This window comes from Lepidochelys kempii, chromosome 2 (assembly GCF_965140285.1).
Source record: "Lepidochelys kempii isolate rLepKem1 chromosome 2, rLepKem1.hap1, whole genome shotgun sequence".
NCBI classification, from domain to species: Eukaryota; Metazoa; Chordata; order Testudines; family Cheloniidae; genus Lepidochelys; species Lepidochelys kempii.
In genome coordinates, this window is record NC_136381.1 from 224,846,332 (window position 1) to 224,859,652 (window position 13,321).

General features: G+C 41.7%; 1 protein-coding gene across 4 annotated transcripts in view; it reads left to right on the forward strand.

Annotated features, from left to right (window-relative positions):
* CDK6 (cyclin dependent kinase 6) overlaps positions 1-13,321 on the forward strand; it is a 203,020-nt gene that overhangs the window by 174,310 nt on the left and 15,389 nt on the right. For 3 of the 4 annotated variants that reach the window (XM_073333958.2, XM_078851783.1, XM_078851784.1), the window contains exons 6-7: positions 3,775-3,825; positions 9,591-9,726. In XM_073333958.2, the coding sequence (XP_073190059.1) occupies positions 3,775-3,825; positions 9,591-9,726 (187 nt within the window). The remainder of the gene's footprint in view (positions 1-3,774; positions 3,826-9,590; positions 9,727-13,321) is intronic. The other variant, XM_073333959.2, reaches the window with a different exon arrangement.

The following is a 13,321-nucleotide window of genomic DNA, read 5'->3' on the forward strand; positions in this document are numbered from 1 at the left end:
TAAGACTGAGTCAAAATTGTGTGTCTCCTACTCCTTTCCACATCCACATACTGAGGAGAGCCTGCTCCCACAGTAAAGAGGGGTCCAACTCTGTGGCATGCTTCCTCTGCACCTAGCAGAGGCCACCCATGGGACTTTGTGACATTCCAGCTCCAAAGAGTTGGAGAGGGAATGGGGGAGCCACTGGGGATGCTCTGGATTGTCCCCAAACCAACCTGCCCATCAAAACAAAACATGGGGGACACTGGAGAAGTTGAGATATCCTGAGGCTGTGCAAATATAAACTTCTGCCTTGTCTGCACTGTAGAACATGGCCCTTCCCCTGCCTTTTAGATATGTTCCGAATGGGGACCTCCCACAAGCATTGCTCCTGCAATAACCAGTGTCAGTGGGAGCTGGTAGGATCCAGGGGAGAGGGGGAAATAATGGAGGCAGGAGGTGTCCATGTGGATAGCCCTTGCCTCCTGTGGATCCCTATCTGCACAGAACTCTTAGGGGTTCCGTGAGTTCAGAGGATGGAACCCGCAGCCTCTGCTACAGATAGCAAACCCAGTCCCTTGCCTTTACCCCACAAAAGAGCAAGTAGGAAACTCCGTAATCTGAACAGTACCCCTGAGTTTAACTTTTTTTACAGAGATTATTCTCACATAGAGGAGACTGTATCTCTGAGTTAAGGACTTCTGGATTCAGTTTTCATATAAGATAAATAAACCCTGGGGAGTGAGTCAAGTGAAAGATACAAGAAGCAGGGGATGAAATTTGCTGGAGTATACTCCAGATTCAGCAGTCCTGGGAGTGCTGACATCCACCTTTAAGAACAGAATTAAAAAACAGTTGCTTGAGATGAGAGTTCCCATATAAGGTGCACATACAGTCTGTGCTGGCACACGACTACTACAGAGTAAATGGTGCCAAAATGTGAGACAGGAGGTCTTCATGTGCCTGCAGATTAAATGAATGTACTTCTCCAGTCATCTGTACAGGGAGTATTGAACCATCAGCTAAAATTCATGAGGCAAATTCATTCCATTGGTGTTGCCCAATGCTGGCACCCTGTTGAAGTTATGACTCTGGGATGGATAAGAGTCTGAAAGATGAATTAATTAATTCTTCATTGTAGTGGAATATCAGAGTGTGCTGGAAGATCACGTTGCGCTCTATGGTTACACTCTCAAAAGAATTTAAATTCTTGCTTCAGGTCTTACTAAATCCAAGGGAGCAGCAGGTATGGGAAACGTTTTTCTTAAAAATCCCAAGAATCATACTTGTTTTGGCATGACACTGCCTAAGGTGATCCGAGAACAAGGCTGAATTTGCCAAGTTTTCACATTAACACAAGGTTGAGAATACATTTTAAAACATTGGTTCTGCTTTACTTTTGCTTGGATGGAACGTTTTGAATGTGTACATTTCTTTAGCTTAAAGGGGCCTGCTTAATATTGCTTTGAGCCAGAGGAAAATCCACAAATGGAGGAGGTTGAGGCACGTTAGCAGTTTCAAATAATCACTTAAAAATTACCTGAAGTTGTCAAAATGAAGAGGTACTAAGAACCTGGTGCCTCCCCTGACTTCTATGGAATTATGGTGCTCAAACACTTACAAAAATCAGTCCCATAACTGACTGCAGAATTAGTTGTGCATATCTGTTTGGAGTCACCTTCTCTTTTCCTTAGAAACTGATACTGTGAAATGACGTAAAGCAGGGAATGATAAAATGAGTAAAGATCCAATGTAAACTGAAACAATCTTATTAATAAGAGGCCAAAATTAATCAACAAACAGTGGTGTACAAATTTATTATTTATTTCAGACCCACTATCCTAAATATGCACAGTGCTTCATGGTCAACAAAAAGGCAGTTTAAACTTGGAGTAGTACGGCTGCAGGGGTTACCGGGTCAGATTCTTCTCTGAATTTCCTTCCCGAAAACAGCTTAGTCTAAGCTGATGTGACATCATTTGCAAACATGAGGGAGTAGAATGCACATACGGTATATGAAAGATGACCTGCACATTTTACAGTCATTCCTTTGCTATTGTTTTTCTGGGTGTCACAGACTTCTTTCAGGATATGTATTTTGTGTGGTCAGTTATTTTAGAGGAGAGATGTTACGGTTCTTGGGTCTGTCATGTATGTGAGGACATATAAGGCTAGATCATGTAATTGATCCTCAGCCCTAAATTAGACTGTGACATGGAGCTGCATTGCCCCAGTACGTGGGCCTTCAGTCTTCAGTTTTTCCAGGAATTAACTGGTAGGCAGGGAGAAACATGCCTTTTAAACCATCCTTAGAACTGTGCAGACTACTCCCATTTCTGTACCTGTGGTTTGGGGAGGAGGAAGGGTATGGCCAAATGTCCCTTTATCTCCTAATGCAGATGGGAGTTCTTCTCTGGCAAACTGAAACCATGAAATGGTTGGTATCTCACTGACTGGTAGCACTGTGAGGGAGCTCAGCCGGGGAAAGAAAAGCAATATGCTGGGCAAGTGAAGGAGGAGGAGAACTGGTCATGGGGAAAACTCAATCACGTGCTGCTACTGAAGACACCAGAATATGCATCGTTTATAAAGTCTCTGTGTTTCAGTTAAAGTGCTACCCTGTATTGTGTCATGGTAACTGCAACTGTAAGCTTACAACATGCATTGCATTCTGGGAATTAGGAGTTCTGAAGGGGGAGGCAACCTGGCTGTCAGCTGACAACAGTAAAATCTCATTTCTTACAGTCTGCCTACAGTGTGCTCCTTTGACTACTCGCACTATATCCCTTTTATAGCTGCGCCAAAGTGCTACACTACCTTACACGGCTACCAGCAGCCTGCTCACCATAGGAAGATGTATAAATTCCTGGTGGACAGGACCCTAAATTATCTGGGATTTACTAGTCTCTTTAGAATTTTAGGCATAAAAATAGGTACAGCATAGATCACACCCTTATTGTGCTATTGGGACAGTTAGCTAATATATCATGCAAATGTTTGTTACATCTCTTACTGTACAGTCGCTTTCACATAAATGTACCATTACAGGGGGATGATATTTTGCAAATTACAATAACAGAAGAACAAAAATTGTAATTGCACTTTAAAAGGACACGGTATATATCACTAGTTTTCAAAGTGAGTATTTTTTAGTCACTGTTGTTTCTAACAACCCATTGAAGGCTTGGATTATTAATTTATTTCCTAAATGTATCTTTATTTATGCAGCAGAAGCTTTCCTCTCTTTCAAGGTAAATTCTGCACTGTTTTACATCCCATGATTTACAGATTCATGTATTCCCGCTGTCTTCAATTTGACCCCCAGAGCTTAGGCATTCATTTTTAATAGAATACACAAGGAATTTGATTTCTAAAACATATCATTAGTAATCAATCTTTTATTTTATTAAAATGCATAGCATGACTCTCTCTCGAAACAGCGCTTTGAATGTGCCCTACATAATGTACATTGTTTCATCAACCAGTGTTTGATTTACTCTTATGCTGATAGCTTAAAAAAGGATAGGAAATAAAGTTATTTTACTCATATTAAAGGATGAAATTAATTCTCAAATGTAACATGTCTGTAGGTGTGCCTGATCCATTAAGTTAAAGTCTTGTTACCAATCCAAGGAGAAACCTCGAAAAGTGCAGTTACTACTTGGATAAAAACACAAAGGGGTAACTGAGCACTCAGCAAAAGAACAGGTTTTTGGTTTGTTTTGGAAACTTTCAATGACAAGTACAAGTTCACTTTAGTTAAAGAAATCTTATTCTATTTCTTTATTCTTTCAGGCCACTTTTTCGTGGAAATTCAGATGTTGATCAGCTAGGAAAAATCTTTGAGTAAGTACTAATTCGCTGCATTATGTCAGTGGCAGTTTAGCTTGAAACACTTTAAGATTTCTTTGCCATGCTTTTTATTGAGTAAAAGGACTTGTACAAAGTATTCCTAGAACATATTTCCTATTGCTGCTGCACTGCAATATAATATTTCCGTGTATTCTCTGTCAAATAGGGAGGAGAAAGCTGCATGTAATATAGTTTTATAAAATAACAATCATCATCAAGAAGACAATAGACTTCTGGGGATTTTTTCTAATCTTTTAAATGTATGGTTCATGCACCATTCACAGATTTTCTTAAAAGTTAGAGCATTCAAGAAAGAATCACCTTACAAAGCCAAATAAGGTTTTAGCTATTCAATATTTTGTTCATTTATGAATTTCAAAAAAATGTAATCAGAATCCCTTAAAAATGTTCATTATTAAATGGAAATGTTAATCTGGATCAACAACTTCTGTGGAAAGGAATATTTTAGCTTCACTGTATATCCAATAAAGATTATTAAGAAACCATATTTTGGTGATAAAGGCAGCTATGAAAACATAAAAGGTATCAAGATTAAATGGATGCTATCTTGGAGATGGGATAATTTACTTTATTTTAAAAGCATTTTACATCTCTGTTTATTGGTATTGCAGTTCCTCTTCAGACAAACTCTGAACTTTTTAAAGTAGAATTACTCCCCCCTCCCAAGTACGTTTTTGAATAAAAAATCTCCATTTTAAAGTCATTGATACAGATAAGTGAGAAAAATATCAATCACCTCTCTGTTGTTTTAGATTAAAATATCTTCATAGTAAGGAATGTTTCTGATGGTGTCCTGGAAAGTGCCATGTAAATTTGAGGCCTGGTATAAATGTTTTATAATAATACTGGAGTGGTTGTGACCACCAGACACCCATATGGCTGTTCCCACTCCTGCACAGAATGAGGGCTCATTCACCTCTGTAGCTATCCTCCCTCTTGTGGAGAGAGTTCCAGGGATCCAGGCATCCAGTTGGAGGGAGAGTCCAAGATGAGTAGTAATAGTAGGCAGGGAGGAGCGGAGGTTCAGGGGGCACTCCCCAGAGAGAAGATCGTAAAGCTTCAAAGGAAAGCACTCCAGTAGGTCAAATAACGAATTTGTCTCTCTAATCATTTTTCCAGCTCTCAAATTATAACACATCCATTTCTGAAGATTTTCATACTTCAGAATGAGGTTCCCAAATTGCAGGTCTTGATTTTCATTCAGTTGACTTCCCTTTCCTGCATACCATACCAGTGTATATGACTCACTAGCGTGGTTAATTTACCATACCCGTGAATAGCACTTCCTGAACAATCCAAAAACAATCAGTCCTTGCCTGTTTGCTTTTTCTAGTTCTGGCAAAGTGATCCCTTTGATTAATTTATATTCTGATGTATTAATCAAGGAATGTTTTGATACATGCAGCATAGTTTAATGACGTAAAGAGCATGGTTGTGATTTTTTTTAAAGATCCTAAATTGTTTATGACATTTCAGGAAAAAAACCCAAAACAAATGAGTTGGAATAGGATTAAAAACATAATAGCCAACAGCAGCCTCCTCCAGTGAACTATCTGTCCCTCCCTAATGGGTGAGATTACCTGTATGGAAAAGAATTCAACCATTAATCAGGAAGAAAAAAATACTGTGCCAATTTTAGGAGAGAGAAGAAATTCTCTATTACACACTTCACTTAAAGAGAAAATCTGCTTTGCCTCTTTTGTGTAATTATCCTTCAATATTTCAAATGCCGCCTCCTTGCTTTTTTATGTCAGATAGTGTTTATTTTCTGTTTTCACAGCTGGAGACCCCCAACATTTAGGCATAGGCCTTGCCTTTATGGGGAAGCTGTTGCCTGCTATGGTAGTGAGTCATTCTCTAGGCTAATTTGGATAAAGTTGTTCTCGCATTTTCCTACATTCTGGACTGACATTTTTTCAGATAATTGGACCTTCCTCCACATGTGCAGCCTTTATTTACATTAGTTGGAGTTCTCCACAAAGACTGAGGATAGATCTGTAGGAGATGGCCCATAACCCTCCCCTCCTTTCCCCATGCCAACATCAATACACAGTGTATGCTCACAGATTTAAGGCCAGATGCCAGGGTGTGTTGAGCATACTCAACTCCTGTTGCAGTCATTGGGAGTGGAAAATGCTCAGTCTCTCTCAGGATCAGGTCTGAACCTGGGCCTTTGGGTTCTACCATAATATATCAATATTTACTGCTACTGCCACTATTGTACTGTTGGTATGGTGAGAGGATAAAATAGCTTCTTCCAATATGCTCCAGAATCTTGGTCACCCAAATGGTAGTGCAACCTGCTAGGGCTGCCAGGCAGACACTCGTGTATTAAACAATTTCCAAATGTTTTGTAGGATCCGTAAAAATCTACTTGAAAAAAATCCAACTCCCATTTTTGTACCTTTTTTTTAATGCTACCCCTTATGCCTGGAACCAACCCCCCTTTCCTGCGCACCAGACAGCCTCCTCACTTCTTGCCGATAACTTCCAACTGCTAGCATTTACTCTGGTCTGTTTGTGCTCTCATGCCCAATCATGTACTCCTTAAAAGAAAAATCAGAACTAACTGGACACATTTGAAAGAAAACGAACTTGTATATGTAATTGCCATTTGAAAACTCCTCCTCCCCCTCTGATCACACACAGCCCATTGTGTTATATCTGATGTGAACTCAGGTCTTCATCACTTATGCACATGCATGTATTCACGGGTTCAATGGGACAAGCACATATGTAATGTTACCCACATGGCTAAGCATTTGCAGGATCGGAGTATTAAACTGAAAGACCCTCCGGGCAGGACTTGTCATCTTATAAGTAAAGCTCCCTCCCTGCATGTCAGTGGTGACCTACAAATAATAAATAACAATCAAGTTTAACTTTTCAAAGAGATCTAATTTCCACTTTGGCAAGAGCTTAGCAGTCTGTGGATACTGCGGGGAAAGATTGAAGTGGTGGCGCACTCCTGGGCACACTGCTGTTTTTTAGAACCCGATATTAGTTTAGAATCATAGAATCATAGAATATCAGGGTTGGAAGGGACCCCAGAAGGTCATCTAGTCCAACCCCCTGCTCAAAGCAGGACCAATTCCCAGTTAAATCATCCCAGCCAGGGCTTTGTCAAGCCTGACCTTAAAAACCTCTAAGGAAGGAGATTCTACCACCTCCCTAGGTAACGCATTCCAGTGTTTCACTACCCTCTTAATGAAAAAGTTTTTCCTAATATCCAATCTAAACCTTCCCCACTGCAACTTGAGACCATTACTCCTCGTTCTGTCATCTGCTACCATTGAGAACAGTCTAGAACCATCCTCTTTGGAACCCCCTTTCAGGTAGTTGAAAGCAGCTATCAAATCCCCCCTCATTCTTCTCTTCTGCAGGCTAAACAATCCCAGCTCCCTCAGCCTCTCCTCATAACTCATGTGTTCCAGTCCCCTAATCATTTTTGTTGCCCTTCGCTGGACTCTCTCCAGTTTATCCACATCCTTCTTGAAGTGTGGGGCCCAAAACTGGACACAGTACTCCAGATGAGGCCTCACCAATGTCGAATAGAGGGGAACGATCACGTCCCTTGATCTGCTCGCTATGCCCCTACTTATACATCCCAAAATGCCATTGGCCTTCTTGGCAACAAGGGCACACTGCTGACTCATATCCAGCTTCTCGTCCACTGTCACCCCTAGGTCCTTTTCCGCAGAACTGCTGCCTAGCCATTCGGTCCCTAGTCTGTAGCTGTGCATTGGGTTCTTCCGTCCTAAGTGCAGGACCCTGCACTTATCCTTATTGAACCTCATCAGATTTCTTTTGGCCCAATCCTCCAATTTGTCTAGGTCTTTCTGTATCCTATCCCTCCCCTCCAGCGTATCTACCACTCCTCCCAGTTTAGTATCATCCGCAAATTTGCTGAGAGTGCAATCCACACCATCCTCCAGATCATTTTATGAAGATATTGAATAAAACCGGCCCCAGGACCGACCCTTGGGGTACTCCACTTGATACCGGCTGCCAACTAGATATGGAGCCATTGATCACTACCCGTTGAGCCCGACAATCTAGCCAGCTTTCTACCCACCTTGTAGTGCATTCATCCAGCCCATACTTCCTTAACTTGCTGACAAGAATACTGTGGGAGACCGTGTCAAAAGCTTTGCTAAAGTCAAGAAACAATACATCCACTGCTTTCCCTTCATCCACAGAACCAGTAATCTCATCATAAAAGGCAATTAGATTAGTCAGGCATGACCTTCCCTTGGTGAATCCATGCTGGCTGTTCCTGATCACTTTCCTCTCATGCAAGTGCTTCAGGATTGATTCTTTGAGGACCTGCTCCATGATTTTTCATGGACGTACCTTAAATACTAAGGGCCAAATTCTGCTCTCATACCTGTAGAAATCTGAAGTAATTCCATTGACTTGAAAGGAGTAACTCGGGATTTATAAGTAAGTAAGAGCAATGCTTGGTCCTAATTTTCATTCTGTGTCTACTACCAAGCACTATTAATAAAAAGAAAGGACAATGCTGCACCCTGGTGGCATTTCCATTAAAAGCCCAAACTCTTAAGGAAACTTTTGTTTTTCTATGTTATTAGTTCTGAGTCTGTCAGCATTTTCATTATAAATTTCAATTTTAAGGTGTGTAAAATTCAGCTGTAAATTTGATTTTGGCTAAAACTTGGTATGTAAAGTCTGGCTAATGGGTCTCTGTCAGCATTTCCATTACAAGCCCTTATTTCACCACTTTATAGCTCTATTGGAAATATTAACTCCAGGCTGAAGCTTGAATTGTGCAGCAACATGGTCCAAAAAGAAAGGGTTTTTTTTTGTACATTTAAAAGAAATCCCAACAATTCAGCTGTTTTCATTTATCCATGTTTCTAGGATTTAACATGCTCATTTCATAAGCAGCTTTGTGTCATATTCAGAACAGAAGAAGAAATATTAGTTTTCCAACTATGGATAAGAGGAACATAAAACAAAATTAGGAGTAAAATTTTCAAAAGCACCTAAGTGACTTAGGAGTCTATGTACACTTAGGTGCTTTTGAAAATTTTATCCTAAAGCAGCTGAGTTATTTAATTTTGTGAAATGGCCTCCTTGACCCATGCTCTGCTGTCTTTTCCTTAAGGATTTTTGTCAGGATCATCATCCTTGTGGCAAATGAGGCCTGCATGGAATTCCTCTGTGAAATCTCCTTTTAATCACTCTTGAGTGATAAAAGGTGCACCATGCCTCCAAGGTCTGAGCACATTTCTCCCAAAGCACTTGCAGCACTTTGCCAATCCAGGGACTCAGGAGAGTGAGACCCAGGCCAGAGCACTATCACCAAACTGCCTCCATAAAGATTTTTTCCCATGTATCATTAAGGCCCAGTTCTGCTACCCCTACTCCCATTGAATAATGCACTGCTCTGCAAACAGTCCTATTGAAATCAGTGGGATTATTTACAGAGTAAGGTGCTCCTCAGTGCAAGCAAGGGATGCATTATCTGGCCCTTATTGTCATGTAAAGTATAGTCTATAAAGGTTTTAAAAATTGCCTTATATGATTTTATAGATTATTCTGTGATCCTGGATAATGCTGCTGCTCGCGTCAAAAGAACAAGTGGCAATCCCATGAAAACATGTGAAGCAGGATTTAGCATTTAATACAATGAAAGAAGATGAGGCTGTATAAATACAGCAATAACATATTTTTGTTTCACCCCCAGCTAATATGTATGCTTGTTCCTTACACAGTGTCATTGGGCTCCCGGAAGAAGAAGACTGGCCTAGTGATGTTGCCCTTCCAAGACATGCTTTCAATTCCAGACCGCCACAACTCATTGAAAAGTTTGTGCCAGATATCGATGAACTAGGCAAGGACTTGCTTCTTGTAAGTTTGTTATTCTCCAAGCATATCTTAAATGATTGCAGATACTGCACATTGCACCATGTCAAAAAATGTTTTTTTAATGTAATAATATTATTAGAGATGAGCCGGAAGTGATTCCAGTGGCTGAACTGCCCTTCCTCCATTGTGCAGAAGTGCTATATACAGCAGAACTTGTACAAAAACTTTTGTGCACAGAGGGAAGGCCATTTGGGTGGTGCATGTCTTCTGTGCAATGCTGAGCCCAGCTCCTTGGGGTCATCATTTGTGGATTCACCAACTGTTTTTCCCCACAGAGAGCATGCATGAGCAGTGCAGGGACTACTGCAGCTTCAGGGTATTCCAGGCTACTACAGCCACTTCACAGACAGAAGACGCAATTTCTTCGTCTCCTCAATCTCCTGTGGAAATCACCAGTGCACAGCTTTACTTGTCTTTACACTGATTCACAGAATTTGGGCATAAGTGAACAACAGGAGGTTGTGCTGGCATCTAGAGCTGAGTTCAGCAGTGAATTGTAAAAACCCATATTCTCTGTGGACTGGGAGTAGGGGTTGCCTACCATCACACAGGAAATCTGTGGCTGAGGCTGGGATATAATCTAGTTCTCAAGGATAGATTCAACTGCATAACCATGAGACTATCCTTACTCTTCCTGCAATCCCCTGCCTCATTCACTAAATATTTTCCAACACACACTGACCAGTTGGCTACATATGGTAGCACCAGAGATTGAACCAGGGACTTCCAGAGCTAAAAGCTTGACTCGCTACACCTTGACGTAAGGAATCAAGCTCCATAGCTGGAGGCTGTAACAGACTTGCATGCTCTGTGGATTAGGCACTAAGGGGGATACGGAAAACACACCAACCATTGGGCCAAAAACTAGTCAAGATCATGGTTACACATGCACCAGAAACCTAGGGGTAGGATGCCTACAAATGTTGTTGTTGTTGACTCACTCTAGTGGGTGTCACAGAACAAATAAATATTTTAGAAGGATTTGAATAAATACATTATTATTTATTTAAGTGCTAATGACGTGTAACAACTAGGTTAGCCTTCTATCCCTATGCCTGCTAGCCTTTCATAGAATGTTGTTAGAAAATGCAAGGACTATATAAGGTGATTAAGAGCTATGAAATATTGGATTTTCCTGTACTTATTTTATTATAGGCGAGGCTGGTAGCACTGCCTACTATTAACACTTCATATTATAAGACTTTTTCAGTTGCTTATAACTTTGTCAGACTTTAACCATTTGAGTAGAAATGTTTTTATGCCAGATGTCTGCCTCAGGCTGAATTGTTTTTGGAAAGTTTCAGCCAAAATGGTTCCACTGTTTCCAAGAACAAGGCTAAAGAAAAATATATTGGTTTGCAATGTTAACAAATTCTGGCGATCTTTTCTTTGAGAAGCTCTAGCAGCCCATGATTTAGAGCAGAGATTTGAAATTTGTCAGGGGCTGACCTTTGTGTCAGGGATGTTCCTTTTGCTATTCATGTGAAAATGTGTCCAAATTTGGCTAAGATATAAGTAGTTGAAAATCTCATTTCACACATGCTCAGTAGGAACTTCTTTGAGTTCACTGGCGAAAATCTCTTAAGATTTCATCTGCCCTGGGTACACTGCATCCCCTTATGGGCTCCTAGTGTTGGCAAGTGTGAGCATGCACCACCCCCTCAGAGTGACTGAGCATGCTCCACCCCAGGACTAGAGAAAAGCCAGGCTTGCTGCACAATTGCCATTCCTGATTGCTGTGGGGCAGGCTGGGCCTGGGTTTAGGCACCTTAATTAAGAGCAGGGAGCTTGTCTCTCTTGTGCTCTCAGTGACCACACATCCATGGGGGGCAGGTGAACCCCACTTTGGGGAAGCTAGCCCGCTGGCCCCGCCCTTTCTGCCCGAGTGCCAAGCAGAGCCGGTGCCCCACTCTGTCCGAGCCAGCGGCCCCAGTGCCTGGCCGAGCTGCTTCACTCCCCCACCAGACCCCCGCTCCTGCAGCTTGCTCGCAGCATCCCTCCTCACTCCCCCGCCCTCGAGGAGAAGCGACGCGGTGAGCAGCGTGGAGACCTGGGGAGGAGGAGGAGGTGCAGTGCAGGTAGACAGGCGGCAGCAGTAGCAGCAGGCAGTGGGTGCGGGGGACCTCAGGGAAGGGGCGGGGCCACTGTGGCCCAGGTGTCCCTTGGGGCAGCTGTGCCAGGGAAGGCTTAGCCTGGCCTATAATACCTGCCACCCATGCCTCCATCTAGTGCCCAGGCAGCATGGAGGAGGAAGCCACCTGACTTGAATGTAGGGGGGATGAGCCAGACCTGGGCAAGGGAAAGCAGTACATTGGAACATGGGAATCTAGAATAGCTGGGACTGTGGCAGTGGTTTTGGACTGATTGGGCAAGGAGACTGGGACTGGGAGCCTAAAGGTGGGAAGATTGCCTGTGAACTTTAATTCAGTCCCCACTGGTCTTTAATTACACGCTCACATATTTTTTTCCAAAGGACCCCTGCCTCATTCAGTGAACAGGATGGATGGTGTTATACAGTATTTTGTTTTATCCCCATGGCCTTATTTATTGCACTCTATTCAAACCCTGCTCTAAAGACAAAACTATTAATTTCCTCCTGGGTTTTTCTACAGCACTCATCACTAGAGTATCCAAGTGCTTTCCAAACATTAATTAATTTAACTTCACCCCCCTTGTGAGATGAGGAGCAGATGGGGAGCTAAGGCACAAACAAATTATGGTCAAAAGTGTCCGCTAATTCTGGGTGCCCAATTTGATGTATCTACAGCTTGATTTTTCAGAGTACTTAGTATTATATAGCATTTTATACATTCCAGCACTGCTCCCTTTGTCTTCAGTTGCTGTTGTTAGTACTCACAACTTCTAGAAATCAGATCCCAGGGTCCCCAGTCAAGCACCCAAAAAATGAAGAACACACAACTAGTGACCTCCTGTGAAAAGTTTGGTTTAAGTAACTTGTCTGCCATCACACAGGAAATCTGTGCCTGAGGCAGAGGTAGAATCCAGTTCTCCATGCATAACCATGAGACTATCCTTATTCTTCCTACAATCCCCTGCCTCATTCACTACTTACCTTCCAACTTCTGCAGCAAATGAAGCAGGGATCCTAGGGACAACAGCCTCCTTCACTACACAACCTGATTAATCTCCAGGGCAGGTCCATCCTGTGCACTGAATGAGACAGAGATCATGTAGAAAAATATATGATAATGTAATTAAATACTTTATCATAATACCTATGGACAAAGGCACTGAATGAAGTTTGCACAGAGAACCTTAATTCTGACGTTTCCTAATTTTTGAGGGCTTGATTTTGCAACCTTAGTGTTCTTTTAATGTAGTTTTTGTGTGTAATATTGATATAGTCTGACTCAGCTGCCTGGCCACTTCTCTTTGACTGAGAAAATATGCAAGGTCCATGCAGCACTTGAACTGGCTCTAGAACTTCAGGCTATTGTAGTTATAAATCAATATAATGACACTCATTAATTTGTATCTATATTATCTGCATTATTTATAATATCAGTTGCATATTATACACGTAACCACTACACTAAAACCATCTTATTTTAATCCT